Consider the following 27,404-nt stretch of genomic DNA (forward strand, 5'->3'; position numbering starts at 1 on the left):
TGTTGTCAAAAAGGAATTTATTTCCACGACAAGTGATCTTATAACACGTTTGATGCTTTTTATATTTATCAAAAATCAAATTCAATCCATATTATGTTATCAACAAGTGCTGTCGTTTTAAGATTACAGTTCATAACAATTCATATGACTGATGAAATGAAACAATTCCTAAACATAGGCCAGCTAGTTGTAGTTGAGGTAGCAAGAAAAAAGGCTTAAGGTCAATGTTTTCATAATGGAAGTCCAATTCACTTTTTTCAGGGTAAATCTGACGTTTCATGTTCCTCGAAACAATGTCAAATTTAACTATTGTTAATAGATAGTTTTGCTCTTATCACATTGATTGAAATAACACTATATGTAAAAAAATATGTTATCTAATTTTACAATATTTTGAAGAGATTGAATCAGTAAAATGTCATTTCCAATTGAAGAATACGATTCAGTCATCAACTATTAAAATACATTTCTTAAGAAAACATTATTTCAAGCCAATGACTTGTCTGTTTGTGATTATCTGATTACAGAAAGAAAATTGGAGGCAGAAAATTTCAGTCAAAGCAATGTGTTTTTGTGTGAGTAATAATTTTTCATATTTATCCGAAAATTACTTTTACTTGGCAAACGGAGAAACATACCACATTTAGCCAATGCCAATGTAAACAAGGAAGATACTATGTAGTAGTTAAGAAGTTTAGCATAGTGGAACACAATAAAGAAAATGTATTTAAAATTGAATAACATATTTTTTGGACTTTTAATGACAAAAATACTTAAGTATAACATGGTATGTACAATTTCTTAGAATCAATAAAATAACACATATGAAAGTATTTTGCGAATTATATCTGAAAATACAATATTTGTAATAAACTTTGTTTAAATATGAATATATATTTCTAATCTTATCTCTTTGAGAAGAATAACCGTGTTCTTACGATCACACATAGCTTTAAAATTATAGAAAAGGTATTAGCATACATTTAGTTTCTAATAATTTTGGCTGACTGTCTAAATATTAAAGTAATATTTTACATACAACAAAGATAAAATAAAGTCTCTCTTTAACAAGTAATCAGGATATCACAGACGTTGCATACGTAATACGTGACGTCATAAAGATAGAACCATTACTAATTATCGGCATGCATTTAATATCATTAACTTGTAACCAATTATTTTCATATCAAAAAATACTTCTTCAAAAAATGACGTCACATATTACGAATCATAAAAACACGCGCACTTTGATAAAATCTCACACTTGCAAATGGAAAAGTAATGAATTATTTTGTATTTTTTTCAACGTTTTAATATACGAATGAGCACAGTGAGAAAATCATTCGAACAAGTCTGCATTCAGGTACATCAAAGAGTGTGATAGCAAGGACATCATAGCAATGAGCCTTTGGCGTAGTACTTAATAACGAGCGAGCCTAACACCTTTATTCAGCAAATTTTGCAAGAGTCGCCTCCCTTTAACACAAAGTTTTGACGAAAACAATAATTGTGTACATGTTTTCAAAATAAATATACTCCTACTTTTAAGCACCATTCCAAAGTGTTCATATAACAAACCATACATACATACGCTGACTAAATATCAACAGTTCGGATATAATGAGTAAATTATTTGAATGTCTGGTAACCAAGATAAATTTTGTAGTCTCGTCTGCTATAAATATCGATAATGATAAGCATTGTCAAAGCAAAATGTGAAAATAATATGAGTTGACGAAATTTCCCACATTAACACTTTCAAATGGAACAAACCAGTCAACATCAGAGTAAAACTTGTCGAAACCGGAACCATTTACATTAAAGTAGGTTTCTGTAAGTAGTAATTAGTTTTTTTATAAAAATTATAAAACAATCAACAATTTTCACTTAGCAATAAAAAAATAATTAGTTAGATTAATTTATGCACAGAATAGTTTGTAAAAGTAACAAAAATACATGTTTGATACAAAAGTGTTGTTTTTTTTTCAAAATATTTCAGATGAAAAGGGAAAACATGAACTTAGAAAATGAAAATAATCATATCAGCATAGGCGAAAATATAAAACACGAAGGTGATATATGTACACTCTATACAAAGGCTCTATTTAACACATTTTCTGTCGGCTTTCTCTATGTAACAGCGTCCTGTACATGTTTTGCTATGATATTGTATGTATTTTACATTATCATCAACCAAGATTATTCCACGAAGGAGTTAGAAAATATAAACACACTTATATATAGTATGCAACAAAACACCGCTAGTTCCAAAGAATAGTTCAACCAAACAAGGCTCTGGACAAAGAGGTTTAATCAAAGGAGACCTAAACCGGAAAAGATATGGGCCAAAAAAAGCACTTTAGAAACTGCTTAAGCCAAAATGCATAAGGCAAAGATAGTGAAGTGCTTAAAGCATATAATAATTAAACTAAAGAAGGTTCGAATCAAAGGTGTTAAACCTAAGAAGGCTTAAAATACGGAAATGTTAAGCCAAAGTAGGCTTAAGACAAAAGGTTTTACCCAAGGCCTTCTGATATAGAAAATTTTAATCCAAAAATACTTAAACCAAAGAAAGATTTAACGAAACAAATGCTGAAACCAACGAAGGTTCATACCAAAGGACTTAACCCAAGGACCTTTAACAACGAGTCCTTAAAATAATAGGATGTTATAGATCAAAGAAGGCTCTAACCACAGGAGACTTAAACGTGTTTTGATTGTCCTTTCATAACGTACAACTATCGTGAAGTATTTTTCCAACACCATCACGTTGAGATGAAAGCTGATTTGTCATTCATTCCTCACATTTTCATTTTTTGCGATTCATCTAGTATTTCTGAAAAATGAGAAATGAAAAAAATAATTGCTGAAACAAGGAACATAAACGATGAGCATTGAAAGTATATTTGAGTAATTAATGATTATCAATGATCTGGCAGAATGAAACATGTGATAGGAAAACAATCTCTGAAATGGGATAATTAAACTCTTAACTAGGAAAATGAAAACGTAGATTAGGAAAAACTTGATACCAACGTATAACCAGGTTTATGTCATTGATTCCTCAATTACTTTCATCCTTTGATGAAAACTGTAATAGTTTCGAAAACTTGTGTGTAGGAATTCGACATACACGTAAGCTAGTTCTCTGGCACTTTTATATCCCCATACCTCGTTACCCTAGAGCATCTTTATATGATTTAAAAAGTAAATGCTTGCAGATTACTAATAAGTAAAATACATGAACACAATTATATTCTATCAAGCATTACGTTTATCAGGTCTTTATATAACCAGAAACTAGAAGTACATTGACCTATTTTGCGATCTTTGAAATCCAATCCATCAAATCCAGTTTATTTTAGGGAACTTATGTTCATCTGTCTGCATACAAACCCCTTTCAGATGGTACCCAAACAACATTGGGCTCACCAGGCAACCAAGGTCACGTATTGGTGGAATGAATTCATTCAGTGAATTACAAATAATAACTTATGAGTGTTAGTATGCTAGAATCTAAGCCTTCCAATATTAAACATGTTTATAGCTAGAATTTGTTCCATTATGAGCTACCCGTCAATTCTTCAAAATTTGACGTGTTGGAAACTGTGAGTATTCATAAATAAATAATGTTATGTTCAAGCCAGACCTGTATTATCCTGATGTACTTGTTCATCAACTCTCTGGTCTCCGGAAACGGGAGTGATATCATTCGCGCCATCTGTCTGCTCTTCTGCCTTATCTCCGACACCAGCTTCCTCTACAATCGGTGCGGAAACGGGTTCAGATCCAAGGTTAATGTCTTGTGGCTCAATGCGAGGTGTAAGATCTTCGAGAAGTGCTTCGGCAAAAATGTCACCTGATAGAAAAGAGCAGTGTTAAAGATTGTTGACCACCTAATATATATTAGTTGCATAGCGTCCTGCTATTGTAGTCTCATTTGAATGGGTTCTGTGTGCAGAAAAAAAATGGTATTTATTTACTTCAACACCTTGTTACATACTTGCATTGCTTTAACACCCTATAACATACCACCATGACTTCAACACCTTATAACATACATTATCACTTTAAACACATCATACATAAATAGCCAGCTTCTCACACGAAATGAGACAAAAACACATATACATTGTATCAGCATATTAAAGTACAAAGGCTTACACGCAAAGCGTGGTTAAAATAATACCTTTTTAATAGTTTCTCGATTTATTGACTATTTTTTTTTGTTATCTACTCTAAATTTGAATCGTTTTACATACTTAAATCTGAAAATGCAAACATCAGCTTGCCGATAATCATTTAAACATAATTGTGTGAATCTTAGCCTATTATAATTCAAATTCCAACAGTGTTCTAACATAAGACTTCAAGAATAAGCAAGATAAAACATTTATGTCATATTTCAGCCATTATTAAAACTTGTAATCATTGTACTTTATATCATTGATGACTGACGCTATATTGCATGTACGAGTCCCTTTTAAATACCTCACACAAGCATTAACGATTGAGTAAATGAGTAAGGTCGATAACAAACGTAAAGCCACAAATCTCAAACATTCAATCCTTGATTGAAGGATGTACGTATATAATGGATTTCAAGAAAAGAAACATCATCTTATTTTCCTCACCTAATATGGCCTTGACTTGAGCTTCATCGTTAGGATTGTCATCTTGGGATACAAAATCGACGATGTTGTTTAAGATTTCCTCGGCCTCGGGATCTTCTGAAAATATGAAAACTATGTGATATAGGCATAACGTCAATATGGCGCCAACCTGATATATAAATGGCGTCACTAGTACGCCAACTTCCTATATCCATGACGCCACTAATACGTTAACTTAAAAAATACACATGGCGTATCAAAAAAATAAATATGAAATATCATTTTCGATGATTCGATGAAATGACGGGCTTATTTCCATTTGAAATTAGAAACGTAGAGACTAAGGGGCATTATTCTACTTCAGTTTAATATTAAGGAGATGTCACAATCCATTTTTAATGATCACGTGTAATATGATAATATCAAAGGGAACTTTACTTAGACTGACCAATAAACCTATTAATTTCAAAACGTGTATTAAAACTAATCAGTAGAAAGTGCTTAGATAAACAGTGCACCACGGATAATGAAACATACCAGTTTCAATTGCTCTCGTAAGCCACTGGTTCATGAGGGAGTTGATCATTTCGTCCAGGGTGACTGGTTTGTTCATTAAGAAGTTAATGTAGTTGTTTTCATCCTCAGTGGCAGTTGCGGGTCCTGATTGGCCGAAACCGTACAGTGGATAAATGTCACGTGGACCCTAAAACATAAAACAATTAATTGATTTATATTTCAAAATTGAAAACAAAATCTAAAGAACTTTCGGAAAAATACCTTGGGATGGAAGAACATTGTTATATAGCCACACAGGTAGCTGAATATGTCTCCGCAATTTATTACATATAGGATCTGACACGAGTTGTCATTTAATACAAGATTTTATTAAACGAGTTCGTGAAATTTGTTAGTAAGCGAGCCTCTGGCGAGCTTACTAACAACTTTCATGGACGAGTTTAATAAAAATCTTGTATAAAATGACAACGAGTGTCAGATCTTTTTTATCACATGCTTAAAACGATGTTTTTATTACCAATTTAGTTCCACGTTCCACTTTCTAAACTCATTGTTTGACAGCCAAAGTACACTGAGTGGAATGTCAACGATGCGCCATATAAATAGTTCCAAATGAAAATGACAAAAACAGCTAGCAGTTATCAAGTTTTTATTCTGATAAAGCGCTGAACAAGTCACAAGTATAAACATGTGCAGTAAAATATCGAACAACATGAATAACGAACAATTTTAACCATTAAAACATAATAAATACACAACTTGATGACGTCACACTGAGAGTACATGCTTTTACGCGGTTTATGTGACCTACATCGTCTGTCAAGTTTTAATGTGTGCACGGATTTAAAAGTTATTCGCTGTCGCTTTCTACGATGACTTTAAAGCGTTTTCTTAGTGGACATCGATTTTCACAACATGCAGATGATTACGACGAAGCCTTACTCTGCACTGCATGGATGTTGATGTTGAAAAAGTTCCATCAAGAATGTTTCCAGAGAACAAGCTGTTCTTACCGTCTTGGGACGTACGTGTGATGAGAGACCTGTGCTGCGGAATTCGTATTTGTGTTTTGGTAACCGACAGCTGATTAAACTGGCAAGCAAATTTTATGGCATTTGTCGCATATTGCCTGTTAAAATGGAGATGTTTGAAATGTTCTCGTGTTGTTTGTCAATAATGTGGCTGTATTTGTTGACTGACTGGATATTTCTGTGACTAGTAATCTGCATTATCTGGTTGGCGGAACATTGATATCAGAAAGTTTTCGAACAAGATGCTTTCTGGCACTATGATTCGTAAGCCATTTGTCTCCCGGAAGTCCTTCCGCTTCATTATTGAGGTTAGTATTTGTTGGCGTTTAAACCATTTTGTTTACAAACAATGCGGAGGGATATCTAGGTCGCGTGTGATTAGTCTAGCCAATAGAAATGTCTGATATATTATCTTACACATGTGTAAGATAAAAATATTCGTAATGGGTATATTACACGGAAAACAAGGGTAAGCATGTGATAAAATTAATTACTGGGGCATTCATTTGTCCACTAATAGTCAATACTCTGAATAAGATAGGAACTAATAAGTAACAAACTACATTATATTTTTTTAATATTGAATTGTTCATTTGTCATATTATGTCCCTGTTTTGTATCAATATACAGAACAAAAACAAAAATGTTAATAACGATCTTATTTGATATTTTCGAAACTACATTCTCAATTACCATTTAAGCAAGAGATATAGACTTTCCTAAATATGTGTGTATTGTCTTTTTTAACATGTGTATCTGCGTGTGATTATCATGCTTGTACGGTTTATGCGTTATGGCCAAGATTTCAAATATGTGATATTTATGTAAAAAGCTGCAGAAACAAGCTCAGTAGCAAAAAGTTTAAACATAAACCCGGTTTATTGGCACTGGGTAAACGCGAAAGACATAGAATATTAGCCTAAAACAACCACCGCCGCCGGAAATGGCTATTTTTATGCCCCGACTTTTTATATTCGAAAAAGAAACTGACAAGCTTCAACTGACAACTAAAACAATAAACGATATCTGAAAACAATTGCAAACTGTTACCTGCATCCCTCCGTAAACCGGAACCATCGGCTGTTCCCGATCCATTCCGTAACCAGGCGGGTAGAATGAGTTATAAGAGGGCGCAACCTGCAAAAGAAATAACGCATTAACAAACAACCGATACTCTGTCAGTTTTCAGTCACTTATTTGGGTAAAAAATAACTTTGGATAAAGCATAATTAGCGTATTGATAATATGACTACACGATATATTTGAGGTTACGGTTGGTGGTGAGCTGGTTTAAAAATCAAGGAATCCAACGAAGAAATAAGCTAGAGTCTGATGGGTACACAACATTCAATATGAGTATATAAAATATAGTGACATAAAGTGACTCACATCCATTGTACTTTGCTCTTGTTCTAGTTTATATAATTCATCCATAACGGCCATCTCGTATTGTTCTGCCTCATCTGCGGATATCTGAAAGTAACGAAAGCATCCCTAATATAAATCTCCTAGATTACATAACTCGTCAATGACGGTCATCTCTTTTTGTTAATCTACGGATATGAAACAATCAAAACAATATAAACTGAAATGCATTTTTTATATTTTTGAGTTCATCGTAAGCACAGTATTCATGATAACACAATAAGAAATGAATTTTGTTTCAAAACAAAGGTATTAATACATCTTACAGGTAAAGGTACACTTTGTGAACAGATCGGTGCACGACAACTAGTTCTTAGATAGAGGAATAATTGTAGTATGTGAAGGAATATATTGAAATGTTGTTTTTCATATAGAGGATATGTGCACTGTTCTCTTTGTGGAGATTTGTGCAGTTCTTCCATGTTTCTTGTTTGGGATTTTTGTACTTGTTTTTTTGTTGTTGTATGTCTTTGGCGTTTACCCAGTGCCATTAAACCAGTTTAAGTTTAAACGTTTGGCTACTGATCAGGTTGCTGTAGTTTTTCATATAAGTATTGAAGAGAAATATAAGTATTTTTGAAAATACTAATGATGATTCTTCCATATTGACCGGCTATATCACTTTTAAAGCTGATGAAGATTCAAACGCAAAGTTAGGCGTAACTGTAGGGCATTTGTTGATAATAATAACTCTGAAAAATGGTTTTGTTTTACGGTAAATGAAGAGTTAAGCTGTTAGCAAAGAGGATTGCAAATGAGAGACACATTTGTGCAAGAACTGTTAAACACTTTGAAACCAAAACAAACTGTAAAAGTATTTAAAAACAGTGTTTGCGTTAAACTAAAAACAGATACAAGTTGGAATAATGCTATAAGATGAATTTACTTCGACGCAATGAACGTAGTCATATACTTATCGAATGGTATCAATGGCTTGTAACATTCAAAATTTAAAAATTGTACATATTTTATCATTAACATTTTTTTGCGAAACGATAAAAATGAGGCCAAGTACAAATTTTTTACAGCACGTCAATTAAACACTTACAGTAAATTGATGTTCATTCAAAAGCCTTTATTTGTACAGTTGCTATATTTGTCTGCATTCTGGTATTTGGGTGTGGTATTTGACAGAGATGTTATTTTGATATGTATCACTATTTTCAATCAGACGTTTTGTTTATCTTGCCGACCAATCTAAGCTCATTTTCAGTAATGTCGCATTTCAAGTTTCATAAAACTGTCTATTTCCCAAATGTCTTCAGACATAATGGATATAGCATGACTTTAATTACGTCCGCTAACCGACCGAAATAGAAACCCGTAATTGACAAATGTAACGGCAAAGCAAGATCCTATCCAAATATAGCAGAAACTAAAACGCGCCGTCCATAATTGTGGGATTCATCGATTTTGCCACAAATGCGGTACCGGACGTTGTATTAACGACAGGCAGCAGTAAGTTGATAGATTGATAACTCGGCTGATAAACTAGATTCTAAACAAGGATTTGCGTGGGAAGGGATTGCTGAGACGTATTAGACTCCCCGATACTTCTAAAGCTTTACGCCTGATATAATGAGTCGATAGCCGGGACCTAAGCCTTCCGTGGTCATAGTTTGTGTAGCTGTGTTGAGTATGTCAAGGCGGAAAGAGGAAGAGAAGGAAGTGTCAAGAAATTAAGGTTAATTATTTTGGTATTTCATTTTACAATTTAATCCGTACAAAGACCTTTGAACATGTTTAGTGTGTGAGTGGAAAATGTCGATTTCTTCGTTATTAAACAGTTGAAATCAGTACAAGTAATTGTACTTTTGCTATTAACAAATACATATAAACTAATAATACCGTAAGCCTTTTTTAATTGATACCAATTGAATCAATATAAAAAAACTTGTTGAATTGAAAAAAAAGGAATACGTTCATGTATATATATAGTTAAGCGTATAAAACCGACCAATTGACTGGTTCGTTAATGTTTATTGATCGGTCAATATTTATCCAAAACTACTGTCTAGCAATGAAATTACTTCCATTTGCAAACTTACCGAAATATAACATACTTATCTAGTTTTATACAATTGATCTCTAGTTTATTTAGGGATACATGCCGCAATTGACGGTTTCGAAATGCCCGTTTGTTATGACCCTTCGATGTACAAGTTCATGGGGAGATCGGAGTTGTTCGGGAATCGAAAGATTGCAAGTCACATGACTAGTGACTATGTGATATAATCTGGCCAATGGAATTTGGGGACTTATTTTATCAATGTGGGATAAATTTTGCATTGAACCTATTTAAAGATGAATTTTCCTTATTAATGTACATTTGATATTTCAAACTTCATCACATGAATATAAGTTCATAGTTGCAAACATTCTGCAATATTTTGTTGCATAAACTAGAGCATTCCTAAGTTCAACGATCCAAAGATAAATTTATTGACGATAATGTTTGATTGAGAACATATTGCTAGTTGAAGCTATTGCTGTCTTTGCTCTTTATTTCAATTGATACTGATTTTCAAATAGCTTAATATTTTGTTATATGTCAGAACAGTTTTGACGTTCGGCATATGTGCACGCTGCCAATGAATGACAAACGCATACGTGGCAGTCATTGCCTGAATAATAACGAAGTTTTTACTAAATGGTATGTTAATTTTTGTATGACCGGACTACTTATCAACCACAAAGGCGTATGCTTACGGCAGCAGACACGGTTATTTCGCTACTACAAGAAACGAATGAATAACAAGTGTGAATGACATCGTCAGTAGTGGTCTCCAACTGCTCTGACGTTGGGGAAAAACGTCATTGTTTTCTTCCATTGAAGGACTTAATGGCCATCGTCTTCTTAGGTGCTGACAAGGACAGACGACCTGGTAAGGAATTACAATTGTGATAGATGGTCCAGTCTTCAATAATTTATTGCCACCTTGGGAATAGGTCATTAGATGCTGAAGAAGATCCTGCTACTTAAATCCTTTCGAAGTTCAAAATTAAGTCATGTCAAGTTTGCTTTATTCACTCAATCCAATGCAAACATAGTTAAATAAAGTGATATTCAATGATAAGTATCAAATTGATTTTTGGTTGAACTCATTTCAGACAAGGGTGAGGTATTTAAGCAGTAAATATATGTATGTTTTATTACCTGTGTAAAATGAAAGGGCTTGATAAAACTTGATTCAAATGACAGGTAAAGACAATCTTTTACAACTACAGATGAGACAACATGTGTCAAATGGCAAGCCGAATGTCAGATTAGACATCCTGGTCAAATGACAGGCGATACAACCTCCGAAAAATGGTCATGTGAGACGAAATGGCCAAATATCAATCGGCAACATGTGCCAAATGACAGGTCAATCCTTTCCAAACCAAAACAGAGGGGATTAGTACAATGTTTTTAATATTGTTGAATCAATTTCTGAATATATTTAATAGGTTTGGATCCATTACCGTGAAAAAACCGTCAGGTTACGGGTTAAACATGTAGGTGAATTCCAAACGAAAACCTTCTAATGTATGGTAACCGTTGCTGATCATATTACGAATCAGGGGATCAGCTTATCAACAAGTTACGATAAAACATCGTAAGAACCAAACAACCTGTTTAAGGTTAAGTGTGTGTCAGACACCTTACTAAAGTTTGTACTTGCAAATTCAATAAAACGTGGCATTGAATAGCTAATGGGGTTATCGTTTTAAACTATTCAGCACCTACAGTTTAATCTTTTAAAAGAACACAGCCCTGGGTTTTTTTGCCTAGACCGCGGATTCGTGAGTGATTTATAGCAGCATTCAGCTGTCTTTACAGTTTATCTATAATAAGTCAGTATAAACATTAAAACAAACAATGAACCATATTCACCTCAGACGCCTGAACGAGGTCATTCAAGAGGTTTTGGAACTCCTCTGTTTCTCCTGTCTTGTATAAATACTCGGCTACAACCCGTGGTGTGAAGTCTAGCGCGTCTTTGGCTTCATTGTACTCCTGAATGCATGATGTAATAGAAAACAATTTACCATCTCTTCAGGTCTGAAGGGTTTGTACAAAAACTCGGCTAGTTTAAACTCAAACCTGTAGTTGTAGGCAAATATGTCTGAAATGCATTTTTTTAAAAGATGGTGTTTGATTGTCTTCTTGTCTTGTTAACATTACTCTATTCAACATGAAATGAATATTTCGGCGTCTCTAACACGATGGTCTTGAATGTTTTAAGTACAGAAAAAAACCCAAGTAGAATTTACGAATTTATTTTAATACTTGAAAATGACATCTACTTTAAAATGATCGTGAATCCTTGTTCTTTTTAAAGAAATGTGTATTATTACACAATTTGTCAATACAAATACACAAACAACACTTAAATTGGCCACCATACGTTAATTTACCATATATTTATGGTTGCTTCTTTTACAAACTTTGCAAACTCAAAAAAACACGCTTATTTATCTTTTTTGCAAGATATTTCAAAAAAAAAAATTGTTAATTTAATGCATACCATGACAAAATATTCCCTATATATTATCACTATATCTCACCTGGCCTGGTTGAGAGTCGTCGCTCACTTTCCCGTCTGTGATCACCTTGTGAATACCCTCATCTTAAATAAGACATTCATAATGTAATTTACATGCTAAACCATGTTTGTCAAATATATTGGACCTTCTTCTTATGAGGACTGTCTTTTCATTTGAGCTTCATTATGGAATAACACCATCGCCTCAACAGTATATTGTTAAAGGGTAAAATGAAACATTGTGTCCAAAAATCAGACAAATAACATACAATTGCGCTTGCAGGTATTCTCTATTTATAATTTCACAAAAGGAAAGCCTATTATACACTTTCTTTAAGAATATCTAGCAAAGTAAGGAAATCTGACATTGTGTAAAGTAGACCTAACGACAACTAGTGTTATCCACGAGTTTCTACTCCTAATAGTATGTATTATCAATGTTATATAGTTCCTGATCAGGCCTAGAGGATTAAAACAAATTATACCGTCTAGACGGAAACAACCACTGTTGTCAGATGTACTAGGTAAAAAGTTATGTGTATACCATTTAAATGTATTTATCATCGTCGGGACATTATAATTTGGTGTGTTATAAAATAAAAGAATTGGCTCCCATATTTATCTTAATACTACATTTATCTTATCGAATATAAAGTAAAGATTTATTTTCTGTTTGCCTATTGTCCTTGCCTAACAAATGCCTATTTTCTTGTTTATATTTTCTTACCTGGAATGTCTAAAGCAGCTTTAAAACTCGTCTGCGGTTTGGAATCGTCTGCGGACTGATGCTCTGTCAATTGTTCCTTTAAGTCGGATATAATGTGTTGATTTTGTGGGTCTGAAACTAAATAAAAAGGAAAATGTTGAACAAAGATGTTTTATGCGTTTATGTAAGCAGCTATGCATTTTAGAAAACATCGACCTACTTGCAAAGGTATGATTATATTATATTAAGTTGTTACTTTTAATAGTCTCAAGCTTTTAACATGTTTGACATTATCTTTGTCTGCCCTTACTCTTTTGTCTAATTATAAGACATACAATTAACATTTTGCACTCTTGCTTTTACAGTCCATATATAACTGACCAGTCACCAAAGCCATTATTTTATGGTGTCGATATAGTATGACAAAAGATTATTTGACTTATTTATTACCCTTTAATGATTCTAACTTTTGGTAAAAATGACGTCGGTACTAATTCGGTTAATTTTCATTTGAGTTATAGACTTCTGGGATTTATGGATTGCGGCCTAGAAGAGTGTCGGCCATAAAGAAGTATTTTGTGCATGAATAAGGTTGGTTTTGCTAAGTAGACTTTTGAAAAATCTGATGCAAATAGTGTTTTTTTAATATTTATCAAAACTTAGTTAGGGAGTTAGTGTATTGATCAAACAGAACGTAATGCTTTCCAGTATATACGACTACCAGCAATGCTAAATGTCAGTCTGAAGGCTTTCGAGTTTCGATATTGATTTTAGTTACACTCCCTGGGAGCATTTTTAACAAAAGAGTGTCTAAAAACATCGGAATTGCATGGCAATATTTTTTCCAAAGAATTATTTTAGGTCTAATGGTTGTTTTGAAAACATCGACAGGTTAAATTGTGATGCTTCTTTTGTTTGAATTTTCCAAGTTGCAGATAATGTGACGTCATTAGCTTTTCCGACATCATTACCTTTTTCTTCTGCCTGTGTGTCTTGATGTTGCACGCCATTGACGTTTGTATACGAATATGATTTAGAATTTGAATACTCAACACCTTGTGGTGTACCTGAAAGCATAAAAAGAAACACGTTACTCGATTATCTAGACCCTCAACAAACATCAATAAATGAAAAAAAAATGTGTTATTGTGTGGTCTAAAATAATATTTATTGGTATTGTTTGTATAATAAATTAAAGATCAAAATACATCTACTAGAGACCGCTTCTTCTATTGATAGTATTCACAGTATCATAAAAGTCTATGAATGCAGATGCAGACTTCTTTCCATAAAATTATCAAACTTGAACTTAAAATATACTAAAATATAGTTATATGTGAAAAGCGAAACACAAAAACACATTTAATCTTTGAAAAAGTTGCTCTGTTTTTTGGTTCTTTGGAAGACGTGACGTTGATCATTCATGCATTCATGACTTTGAACCCTTTAAACAAAACTACCACGCTTGTTTGACAGAAATCCTGAAATATCGCCCAGCAAAAGTTTAGCTACAAGGCAAAAATAATTCCTGACATTCATATTTGCTTTTCTAATCTTGATTAAATGGCATCGAAAACAATCTTTCTATTTTAGGAATCACAAAGAGAACGAATCTAACAAGTAGTTCTGATAAGAATTGGATCTCATATTATTGAATCATGATCGATCTTAGCCGGAAATCTCTTCTCGTTCACATGACGTCATAGTCGCTAAAATAGATTGCTTCTTGTGACACTTGTATAATATTGCTCTCGGTCCTAATAGCGTCTCCAGTTGTCATGGTAACGAATAATGTTAGAATATATAGCCTCCAGAATTGGTCGAAGACAAATATGTTAAGATTTACAAAGGCAAATTTGTTAGATCTAATCGTGAAAGTGAGGGGCAATTTTTTTAAAAAAAAACGTCTACTCAATAAATGTCCGTTTTAGACGTTCTTGTACAAGAAATGGTAATATACACGTGTTTTTATAGTTTGTAAAGATGTAGGACACCAGTTAGATTTTGCTTAAAATTAACACGGAAAACGAATGAGGTTGTCAGTCGATATATCTTTCATGAATAGATTATTCAGACGCTTTTTTCCGAGAAGGTAGTTTACTAGATTCAGACGTCAAAGTGTCTTTAACGTTTATTTAAACTAGAAAGAAGAGAGAGAGCTAGTTGGCTATAGTTATTGCGCAATAACCAAATATAGTCGCGTATTCGTCGACGGGAGCCTTCAATCGGAGATAGTCGAATATGATCACTTAACACTTATCCATTAGTCGCCTCCTGTGGAAGAACATTTGCATAACTTTAAAGCATTCTGTAAATCCAACCTATGTTCGTTGATGACGGAAAGAGTAGACTTTCTCAGACATTAGTATTTCCGTTTTATGTTGATATCCGTTCTATGGCTTGAAGGATCAGTGTTGCAGACAATTCCTCATGAATGTTTTTAGTTTATGGCATAAATGATTGCCAACTTAAACGTGTGTGCGAAAGGAACACCAATCATCCTTTACTTTATAATGGTATTTTGGGTTTTGTAATTGAAATTGACTCGCAGTGTTTCATCGTCTGTCTTACGCGCACGACGTATATATGACTTTAAATTTGTTTGGGGCATTAGCCTTACATGCTATGGTCTATAAATGACGCATATTTTGTACATTGTGTCAGTGCAAAAGATGAGATAGCGCAGGAATAGCAATGATTGATTCAGTGTCGTCATTTTGGAAATAATTATTGCGAGTCGGTCGATAAAGCATTTTATCAGTAAATAACAGAACATATTGACAAGTGATTTGCCCGACCGCCTAGCCTCCTTACTATACATATGTTCAATAAGAAAACATTATTCGAAAATAATACCGTTAGCAGGAAAATAAAACATATCGTATTTGGTCTCTGATGCTTCATCATTATTCGCCGCCGCGAACTCATTTCCGTCTCACCAGGATTAATCCCAAAGATATTTCCTCTCGATATAATTAATGCTTGTTATTTCCTAGCCAGGGGTGAGTAATGCACTTTCAACTGTTTGGTCCTAGAATATAGATACGCTTTAATATGTCGGGATATATGTTAAATTAAAAAAACAACATGTTGTTCCAACTTCGACTCCAACATTTAAAATTTATTTATCTACGAAATCCTATATCTCAACTCTTATGAGCTTTTCTTAAGATTTTGCACTGCATTCACAAGCAACTGTTAGCAACTTTGTCTTCGTATTTCTTTCAATAAAGACTGGTATAAAAGTTACCAATGTTCACAACTTTGTCTGCTTTGTTGTTTTGGTCAATGAACATATGCCTGCCCAGTTGAAAATCAAGTATAAACATGATTTATTTTATTAAACTTATAAAAACGCTGTTTCAACAATTTTTCTACATTAGGTACGAATTCTAAAGTTTTACATATTAGCTAAATGCACTTATCTTCCTCATCTCTGAAAAATAATGATTTCTGTCTGTACAAACAGAGTGATTGTAACCAGCGATAAAGAGCAGTTGTATAAGTTAAAACACAGGCGAAGCGGATGAGGTGAATACAATGTATTTGTTATCCATGACAAGCTTCAATAAGGCATGTGCGTATAAGTTAATAGCACTGCTATTTGCCATCACAATAGTTGTAACAGGGTTAAGCTCCGCCTACATAGCACCTTTCAAATTTTGGATATAATCTATAGACGAAAACAAAGACAAATAATTCAGCATTATACAAACAATATCAATGAATATATATAAAAGAAACTAATCGAGCCCCACTTACCGGTGCCCGCTGACGATAACGATTCCAGAGCTTGTTCTTGTGACTGAAGTTTAGACTTTAAGGCGGCTTTGATTTCATCTGAAAAAACAAAATATTTGGCATAAACAGTGCATCCACAAATACGTCTTCTGTTGTTTCATTTCATTCGCTTACCTAGTGATCTAGGTCGAAGTATCACATACAAACATTGACAAATATACTTCCATTTTTTCATGGAAGTGTTCCTGGCAAAGTTATAGGTATCAATCGTTTTTTTTACTACTCATTTGTTTATGCATTTATACGTGAATGGAACAGCAAATGGTATTGTTGATAAATAGCCAAGCGATCAAAAGAAAGACGACCAAACATAATGTCACAACGATTCTCATAATAATATTTTCACGAAAATTGACGGATCCAGACTAGACATATTAGCCATTGAACCCTTAATAGACATACTAGTGGAGGCATTATACAACAACGATATTGAAACCCCTTTAAATTCAAATCTCTTTGAAAAATCAGCTCTTTTGTGTCATCAACGATAGATTACAGAGTAGAAACAAATTATGGAAAATATATTCATCGGATATATTCCATATATAGATACGCCATAATAGGAGAACAACTTTCTTGTGCCTATCCTTGAACTTAATCGGTATGCTTCGAAAGCAATAAGAACATCTTGGACATTTTCCATCGAAAAACAATATCGGATGAATGTTTGTGCATTTGTAGAAGTAGCTCCATGTGTTAGTGAGTTAAATTGATTCCAAGAGAAGTTTATCATTGCAGAAAATAATTAAGATTCCTAATGTGATGTGTGATCATACATGTATATATATATGACATTGACGGGTACTTGATTTCGCGAGTGACAACAACGCAGCTGATGTTGTTTTCGTGTCTGATACAATATCTTAACACCTTGAGTTGGAAAATATAAGGGCACGCGCTGATACATTGACAGTTATGTGCATCTGTGCTTCGTTGAAACTCATCCGTATAAACTGAAGTTCGCATGGTTTTATTGTAAGAGAACGCATCTTCAATATTACACATTGTATTGATGATAAATCCAGAAGCGTTTTTATTAATGTGAAATGTATTCAGTACAACAATTTCTCTAAGAAGGTATTTTCCTTGTTTCACTTTCAAATTTATTTCTTAAAATAACATCCACTTAAACACTCTTCAATGTCATGATATATATTTAAGAAACTAATTTAAGATCCTAGATTGAAAAGAAATACTTAATAATTATAGTTTCTAATAAAACATATTGGAAAGTTCTTTCAATAGAAACAGATGCCTCGACGTCGATAAATAACACAATGGAAGTCATTGAAATGTTAGAACGTTTTTGCTTCCAATCCTCAGTAATTCTTTAAAACGTAGTTAGACACATGTCTTGTAACAAAGCCTTTTCTATAATAAATGTAGATGTTATTTAAATAGGGTATAGTATAATATTACATTCAGAGTGGCTTTTTGTTTAGCAGAACGTTCCAATGTAACGGCGTTCAATACAACAACCTACATGAAGTGTTTTACATACAGAGGAAATTGAACCCAGTATAACTGAATTGCATGTCCAATAAATTTGATTATTACCCGTTATTGAAGAACATAAATTTAATTTACCGCGTTTACCCACACACATTTTTTTCCCGATATCACATTAAATATTGATGGCATTTTACGGTGACTGGTGCTTGGTTCCAACTATACAATCGATTACAGGTTCGCGGGAGTTTAGCTTTCGCAACTCTTTCGAAAGACGTTTTTTTAGCTGTGTATCAAAATAAAAAAAACATCGCGACTTGGTCGAAAATGAGGAAACGCGAATAAAGATCTTGCGAAATAATAGAAACGTATAACAATATACCGACTACCAACTGTGTCATATTTACATAGGCGTTTCAGATGTTGAAACTACCTGATGGTGTAACTACCTGAAGTTGTAACTGTCTGATGTTGTAACTGTCTCCTGTTGTAACTGTCTGATGTTGTAACTGTCTGATGTTGTAACTACCTGATGTTGTAACTACCTGATGTTGTAACTGTCTGATGTTGTAATTACCTGATGTTGTAACTGTCTGATGTTGTAACTACCTGATGTTGTAACTAACTGATGTTGTAACTACCTAATGTTGTAAATATCTGATGTTGTAACTACCTGATGTTGTAACTACCTGATGTTGTAACTACCTGATGTTGTAACTACCTGATGTTGTAACTGTCTGATGTTGTAACTACCTGATGTTGTAACTGTCTGATGTTGTAACTACCTGATGTTGTAACTACCTGATGTTGTAACTACCTGATGTTGTAACTACCTGATGTTGTAACTGTCTGATGTTGTAACTGTCTGATGTTGTAACTACCTGATGTTGTAACTACCTGATGTTGTAACTACCTGATGTTGTAACTAACTGATGTTGTAACTACCTAATGTTGTAAATATCTGATGTTGTAACTACCTGATGTTGTAACTACCTGATGTTGTAACTAACTGATGTTGTAACTACCTAATGTTGTAAATATCTGATGTTGTAACTACCTGATGTTGTAACTACCTGATGTTGTAACTACCTGATGTTGTAAATATCTGATGTTGTAACTACCTGATGTTGTAACTACCTGATGTTGTAAATATCTGATGTTGTAACTATCTGATGTTGTAACTACATGATGTTGTAACAACCTGATGTTGTAACTATATGATGTTGTAACTATCTGATGTTGTAACTACCTGATGTTGTAACTACCTGATGTTGTAACGGTTTCATGTTTTAACTGTCTGATGTTGTAACTACCTAATGTTGAAACATTTTCATGTTGTAACTGTCTCCTGTTGTCACTGTCTGATGTTGTAACTGTCTCCTGTTGTAACTGTCTGATGTTGTAACTGTCTCCGGTTGTAACTGTCAGATGTTGTAACTACATGATGTTGTAACTACCTGATGTTGTAACTACCTAATGTTGAAACTGTCTCCTGTTGTAACTGTCTGATGTTGTAACTACCTGATGTTGTAACTACCTGATGTTGTACCTACCTGATGTTGTAAATATCTGATGTTGTAACTGTCTGATGTTGTAACTACCTGATGTTGTAACACCTGCTGTTTTAACACCTGCTGTTTTAACAACCTGATGTTGTAATTTCCTGATGTTGTAACTACCTAATGTTGTAACTACCTGATGTTGTAATTTCCTAATGTTGTAACTAACTGATGTTGTAATTTTCTGATGTTGTAAATACCTAAAGTTGTAACTATCTAATGTTGTAACTTCCTGATGTTGTAACTTACTGATGTTGTAACTTGCTAATGTTGTAACTATCTGATGTTGTAACTTCTTGGTGTTGTAACTAACTGATGTTGAAGCCTCCTGAAGTTGTAACTTTATGATCTTGTAACTTCTTGATGTTTTGACTTTCTGATATTGTAACTGTCTAATGTTGTAACTGTCTGATGTTGTAACTACCTGATGTTGTAACTAACTGATGTTGTAACGTCCGTGATGTTGTAACTTCCGTGATGTTGAAACTTTATAATCTTGTAATTTGCTCATGTGGTAACCTTATGATGTTGTAACTTGCTGATGTTGTAAATGTGTGGTATTGTAAATTTGTGATGTTATTTATATGTGATGTTGTAACTATATATTGTCATAAGTACCTGATGCTGTCACTTCCTGTTCTGACAACATTAGGTAGAGCCAACATATATAATCACTGATAGTTATTCGCATGTTCATTATAGTCTGCTGTTGTTGGAAACTCAAGAGACAAGCCTATTTCAGATCTAGAATATTATTTCTAGAATATATCAACCAAATAACTTATTCAGCATTATCTTTATGAGGATGCAGTTTTTTAAAAAAAAGTTAAAACAAATGAAATGTAATAACTATATTGTGGGTCTACGAGGTTTTCTGCAAATACTCTCGTTAATTCAAAAGCGTACAAAACGGGGACACAGCGAAAGCTTCTCCCGTTGTTGACTCTGCTGGAATCAGGCCTATCCTAAATGTTAAATGTCACGTGGTATTGAAACGAGTTTTTCTCAGTACTATTGCCATAGGAACGGATATAATATTCTGCGAAGTTTCTACGCTTTCGACATGGGGTTTAATCAAGACTGTCCTTACAAAGTAGTATCAAGTATTGATATGTTCAAATTGATTCGATTAAAGGATGTGTTTGTTTTCAGATGGTTCGTTAATCACAATGGGAGTTTTTATAAAAATACGGAGATATGCAATAGTTGACATCTAGAAGGCGCAGAGTATTTCCATCCTGGTGTTTACCGTATTTCTCCTTTTGTGGCTCAACTCATTAATTTACGATTATAATACTATAAATCCAGCGTTTATAAGATATATATAAGTGTGTTGTCGCTTGGAAAAAAAATGTTGTTTTTTTGAGATTGGTTTTACATGTTAGAAAGTTGTTGGAGGGTTTTTAAAAAATAATGTTTTCGAAATATTGCATTAGCTTTGAGGTCTTTGTCTTCTACAAGAGAAATTTAAGTCCAATAAGTGGTTTTTGATTGTTTTATAAAAAATACTATTTCAAACTTCTACTGCTAGTACAACTACTACTACTACTACTACTACAACAACTACTACAACCACCACCGCCACCGCCACCGCCACCGCTACCGCTACCGCTACCGCTACTACTACTACTACTACTACTACTACTACTACTACTACTACTACTACTACTACTACTACTACTACTACTACTACTACTACTACTACTACTACTACTACTACTACTACTACTACTTCAACTGTTACTGCTACTACTACTACTACTACGACGACGACGACTACGACTACGACTACTACTACTACTACTACTACTACTTCTACTACTACTACTACTACTACTACTACTACTACTACTACTACTACTACTACTACTACTACTACTACTACTACTACTACTACTACTACTACTTTTAATACTACTACTACAAATAATAATAAAAATAATAAAAATAATAAAAATAAAAATAATAATAATAATAATAATAATAATAATAATAATAATAATAATATTAATTCGAATAATAATAATAATAATAATAATAATAAAACTAATAATAAAGAAATCGTGCTTAAAGAAAAAAGGAAGCTACAGAACGTTACCTAAAAATCGTGCCTGAAAAGCAATTAACAGACTTTTACCAAAAGAATGCAGGGAAATCAACAGAAAATTACTATGAAATTTTGCCGAAAAAAAAATCAACTGACTATAAAACAAAAAGATCGTGCTGCAAAAAGGCAAAAATCAACTGAATATGACAAATTTGTCTGCTTTATTACATTAGTTTGAATGTAATCTATTATTTTATCACTCCCGGTACTTGGATACCGGAACAACGCAAAACACTGCAAACATCAGCCGAGGTTTCTGGGTTGGTCTGAATAGCTTTGTGCTAAACACCATATTATGTAACACGAGTACCATCCTCTCGGGGACAATTATTATTATATTCGTGACACAGAGCAATTTCTCGTTAACTTAGCTGCAGATTAAGATGATTATGTGTTAAGAGTGGTTTATGTTATCGCAGTATTTTGTGTCATTGTAATGGCTAAATACTTACATAATTGGAGGAATTAATCGGCAACTTTGCTGCAGATGTATCCAGGAACACATTGATATCCGCCATACGGCGAGACCCGGATGTATATACCGTACAAAAGTAAACGTAGTTGTAACAAATATCATCATTATGTATGTATTGTATTGTTTTAACGGGTAACTGCTTAATTGAAATAACTACAAGATCTACTTGCAGCGATGTTCATTGTACATCATACTGACATTGTAAACCGCCATTATAGACATTGTAAACCGCCATTATAGACATTGTAAATAGACATTGTAAACCGCCATTATACATCGAAGTTGATTTCGATAGTAATTAGCTTTGGATCTCCTAATGCAGATGTAATTAATTATGGGTTAGAATGGGTTTATGTATTTGCAGTTATATTGGTCATATAAAGTGCAAGTTTCTTATCTGATCTAGGTTTATAATTCAATAGCTTTCTGTAAAATAACAATGGGTACCCTCTTTATTAGCATATTAACGCCATTTAAAAAAGTTAGTCATATTTTAAGATATGTCATGATGGTCCAATTTTATTTTAACTATTACATTCCATATAAAATGCATGTTAAAATAAGACATTTTTTATCACATCCAAATAATATCTACGACAAAATGTCAAAGCATTGTAAAATTGTATTTCAAAACACTGCTTCTATTTTTCTGTTAAAATGTTATAGTTTTGTTACTTCTGGATATGGAGAAAATAAGCATTAAAACCTGTTAGCAATTTAATCCTCTCTCAGTTCTGTGATTGGCGGAAACTCTGGGCTAACAGAGATATTCAATATCTAGGAAATGAATCATTTATTGAATTAATCTTTACTCAACATTTGAATTTATGACCCCGGAAGACGATATCCATATTGCCTTTGTTGACCGGGCTAAAACAAACAATAAAAATAGCAGGAAGTGATATACGAGCTAATATTTGTATGTGAAACAAGTGCAATTTCTGAACGTGTGAGGTCCTAAGTGATATTTCCATATTGTTTTAATTGTAGAGTGAATTAAAAAGATATCTCAATACGCAATCACGCGTCATTTATACCGTTATGTGGTATATAATCGCATTTTCCAGTTTTGTCCCGCCACTACAACGGATTTTCGTATGTTCGCGGCGGAAATAGGAAGTGGGTAAAATCAACGATCGTAGAAGATTACATTCTATAATTGCCTTTGAATCTGATGCCGACCATTAATTATTTAAACCTAAAGATAGTCTGATCACCATCCGATAACTACTTAAACCCTTATTAGACATTACTTTGATGTAATATTACAATTAACGGATATTAGGCTCCATAAGTATATGTTAATAATGAATATCATCAAGTTACTCGGAGACAAGGTTTCAGGTAAGAACTAATTATAGCCATGTTCCTGTAAAATCTAATTAGCCGAAGCTTTTCTGAGATGAAATCCCCTGAACACTTACTTCATTAGTTATATTTGGTGCACGTCATGTTATGATTGTGTACAAAGCTTTTGTGTAGAGATGCTGCTATTTTCCCTTGAGCAAAGCGACTTAGACGAAGAAGTACTGACATAAAAAGAACTATTGTTGAACATTTTTTTCTTTATCTTTGTTAATGAAATTGTGTTAGTGTTGCCTACATTTTCCAAGGTTTTTATACCTTTGGAGCTACCGTTTTTTCAACATTGATCTTTGTCATCATGCACGTTGGCGCGCTGTTACGCGAGAGTGTTGTCTTCTGTGGTGGGGGTACCCGGAGGAAACCTAAAAATCCCACTTGATGACCAAAGATCAAACTCCCTTGATGAGTAACGCGGGCGCAAACCACTGCGCAATGCGGACAACCTTGGATGCCTTGGTGGGTAACAAGTGCGCAAACTACAGTGCAAACCGGACAACCCGTGACGCTGCTGTGCATTGCGATTGACTAAACTACAGCACTCACCAGAAAAACCGGGAAATCTTGATGAGTAGCGAGTGCGCAAACCACTGCGATGTCTTGGAGAGTAGCGAGTACGCAAACCACTGCGCTAACCGGACAACCCGGGACGTCTTGGTGAGTAGCGAGTACGCAAACGACTGCGCTAACCGGACAACCCAGGACGCCTTGGTGAGTAGCGAGTGCGTAAACCACTGCGCTTACCGAACAACCCAGGACGCCATGGTGAGTGACGATTGTGCAAACCACTGCTTTTTCCGGACAACCCTGGACGCAATGGTGAGTAGAAAGTGCGCAAATTAATGCGCTAACCGGACAACCCGAGACGACATGGTGAATAGCGATTGCGCAAACCACTGCTCTAACTTAACAACCGGGACGCTTTGTTAAGTAGTGAAAGCGTAGAACACTGCGCTAACCGGACATCCAAAATCCACCATTTTATATTTATCATTCCTTCAAGGAACGAACGGCCTTCCGGCAATTGCGAATATATCTCGATAAACTCTACATCTTCGGATATGTTCGGATCGCGATGCATCTCGTTTTAATAAAACATCGTACTTTTGTTTGTATTGCGTCAGCAGGCTACAACTTTTAACCAACATGTTGAAAAGCGTTTTGAAGTTGTCATAAGCGTTTCACTCTAACGTTGAAAAATCATTTTATTTTGGGACTTATTTTGTCCGTAGTAATAACATACATTGTATTTAAAACGGTTGGGTCATTTTATATTAAGGGTGAGAGAGAATAACTGTAAGGTTTTCTAAAACAAAATGAAGTGTTTTATTAACAATTTTATCAATAAATAATGAGCTATAGTTATTAATGAATAGCGTGATTGGTGTCATTATCGGGGATATTGGGCTGATTAAAGAACGCGTTGAGACCTTCGGACTCAATATACTTTAACTAGCCCAACTGCGTTTATATCCCTATAATAATTATCCACAACATCCATCCCTTTAAGAAATCCTTTAGGCAATCAGCTGAATGCCCAAAACACAAAAGTATTTGATATGATATCTCATATTTCTTGTTGTCGTTGTTGTTGATGATGTTATTGCTGTTGTTGTTGTTTTGTTTTTTTTGTTGTTGTTGTTGTTGTTGTTGTTAAACATATTATTTTAATCAAATCAACAATATGAAACACATTTAACCAAATGCACAATTACGAAGATGATCTAAATCATTTCAACACTGTCTTGTTTAATGTGCCCAATATCACAGACTGCTGTTTATCTGGGGACTCGTTAACGGATTTATTCGTATTTTCCGTGCGATCATGCAGTGTAAAGGCTAGGCTTTGATTATGTAAATCCATGAAGCGCGAAAGCCGAATGAGATTTCGAATGCGCACCAGGATATCACGAACACACGATAAACATTAATTAATCATTATATTTAAATTGGTTTACATTAGTCCGTTTTCCCTTCTTATATAGAGTTTAAACGTTCTGTTAAATTACTCAGATAATTATCTTTCCGTCTCGTAATGCCTGTAAAAAAGAACGGCGGATATTCGGAAAGTAATTAACCGCTGCTACTTTTCTTAGAAAAAAAGAGAATGTAATAGTCCTTGTACTATTCATGGAAACTTTAATTGACTATGCCTTGTCTTTTCCATCTCAGAATACCACCCGTAATTACTATGATTGCGGAAAACAAAATTATCACACAACTTGGGGCATATTTATTCTGCTTAATTTTAAAAATTAGTTTTCTCTTCCCTTTTCGTAACAATTATAAAGACGCGCATTATTTCCATTGCCTTTCCCCGACGTTTGTTCTCCACACGTGCTAATGTTTGTTTCATGGTTTGTAGAATCACATGCCGGTTTTGCGTTGTTTAGACATGTCAGTCATAAGGTGAGTGTACCTTCCGTACGTCAAGCACACATAAGCAATAACATCTGAGTTTAGCGTTGCTTTCGTGCATTGTATAATACAACATTTACATCAACATTTTGAGGACTCTTTGGGGGAAAATGTTTCATAAATCTTAACTCAGATACGTACGCCAAAGGCGATATTGTAAGATTTATAAGCAATCGTACACAAATAACTTTACTACGATGAAATAAATTGAAATATCGGCATGAAATAAAGAGGAACACATATGCAACATATGATACCAATGACTTAAGCAGGGAAAGGAGCTTAATTCGCTTTTAAAATCGTTTCAAATATTTACATATTTTCAATGTTCATTCCAATGTTATTGATGCATCGGTTCGAGCAAAATTCTGGACAATCAGAAGTGAAAAACTCAATATATCGCTATCGTCTTAAGTATGAGGTCGGTTATCAGAACCTTTTTATTTAATTTTGATAAAAAAGAGATTAATATCACTCCTACCAACAGTTACATTTAACGACACTAATTGACATCAACGCTTATTTTTTTTTAGCATTTTTAACATCAAGATTTGTAGTTTTCAATTACTGAATACGGACCCTGATTTCAGGACGTCAAATTCTCCCGTCTATGACTAGATATAATGTAAGCTATTTTGTCCCATTACAATTTTACTAGCTACTGAAAAAACATATGATGCAGAATATCATATCCTCTCAATTGTACGCGGTCAGTCCGGTTCGCGAATAAATAAGAAGGTGCTTATGAAACTAAACTAACGCATCAGATACCCGCTTATTCAATTTTGTATGTGATTATAACAACCCGATATTAGTATTTTGTTTTTAAACTGGTGTAAAAATTAAATAAAACAGTAATCGCCCACATCTGCAATATACAAAAACACTTACCAAAATTTTCTTTGCTTACTGGAGCTCCCAAAATCAGAGACAAACTCGCGCAGAACAGACAACCGATCACGTATTTCGCCATATTGCACATTTCTCCTTTTAACCTGAAAAGGTTAATTCGTAAATTGGTCCTTTACTTTAAAAAGAAACTGCACTTATCGCAAAGTCCTTTCTTTGCTCAATAAGTCTACCTTCACGAAATAGGAAGGTAAAATAAACGAAACGAAATTTCTTGTAGTTAATAGATTGTTTGATATCCGTCACAAAATTTAAATTTTAATAGAAAAGTTTTTTTTAATTTTTTTGTGTCCTGATATGAATTTCAATTTCGTCCCTTTTAATTAAACACCGAGCCAAAAGTTTGATTCCGTAAAACTGCGCGGTTTAAAAGTTATATCTTAAAATATGTCCAAAAATATTTCTTTAACTAACAGCGCTATGCGGAGGTCCTATCTCTTTCAGAATCGCCGTGTATCTGCCTGTGGAATTGAAATATTTCTTTGTCGTCTGCTAGAATTGTCG

The 27,404-nt window shown here is 33.9% G+C and overlaps 1 protein-coding gene across 2 annotated transcripts; it reads right to left on the reverse strand.

Annotated features, from left to right (window-relative positions):
• On the reverse strand, nt 1-27,404 carry LOC128239798 (uncharacterized). 2 transcript variants are annotated; one of them, XM_052956233.1, is made up of 13 exons: nt 27,315-27,404; nt 26,883-26,986; nt 16,583-16,660; nt 13,792-13,887; nt 12,842-12,958; nt 12,137-12,198; nt 11,463-11,585; nt 7,550-7,633; nt 7,211-7,297; nt 5,151-5,316; nt 4,635-4,730; nt 3,650-3,859; nt 1-2,836 (listed from the first exon to the last, which is right to left on the reverse strand). In XM_052956233.1, exons 2-13 carry the CDS (start codon nt 26,971-26,973, stop codon nt 2,802-2,804), a joined length of 1,245 nt encoding a protein of 414 aa, XP_052812193.1. In that variant the 5' UTR covers nt 26,974-26,986; nt 27,315-27,404; the 3' UTR covers nt 1-2,801. The 2 variants fall into 2 exon arrangements, with proteins under 2 accessions (XP_052812193.1, XP_052812195.1); XM_052956235.1 differs by having other exon boundaries at nt 4,635-4,727; nt 26,883-27,361.

The sequence above is a fragment of the Mya arenaria genome, chromosome 7, assembly GCF_026914265.1.
Source record: "Mya arenaria isolate MELC-2E11 chromosome 7, ASM2691426v1".
NCBI classification, from domain to species: Eukaryota; Metazoa; Mollusca; class Bivalvia; order Myida; family Myidae; genus Mya; species Mya arenaria.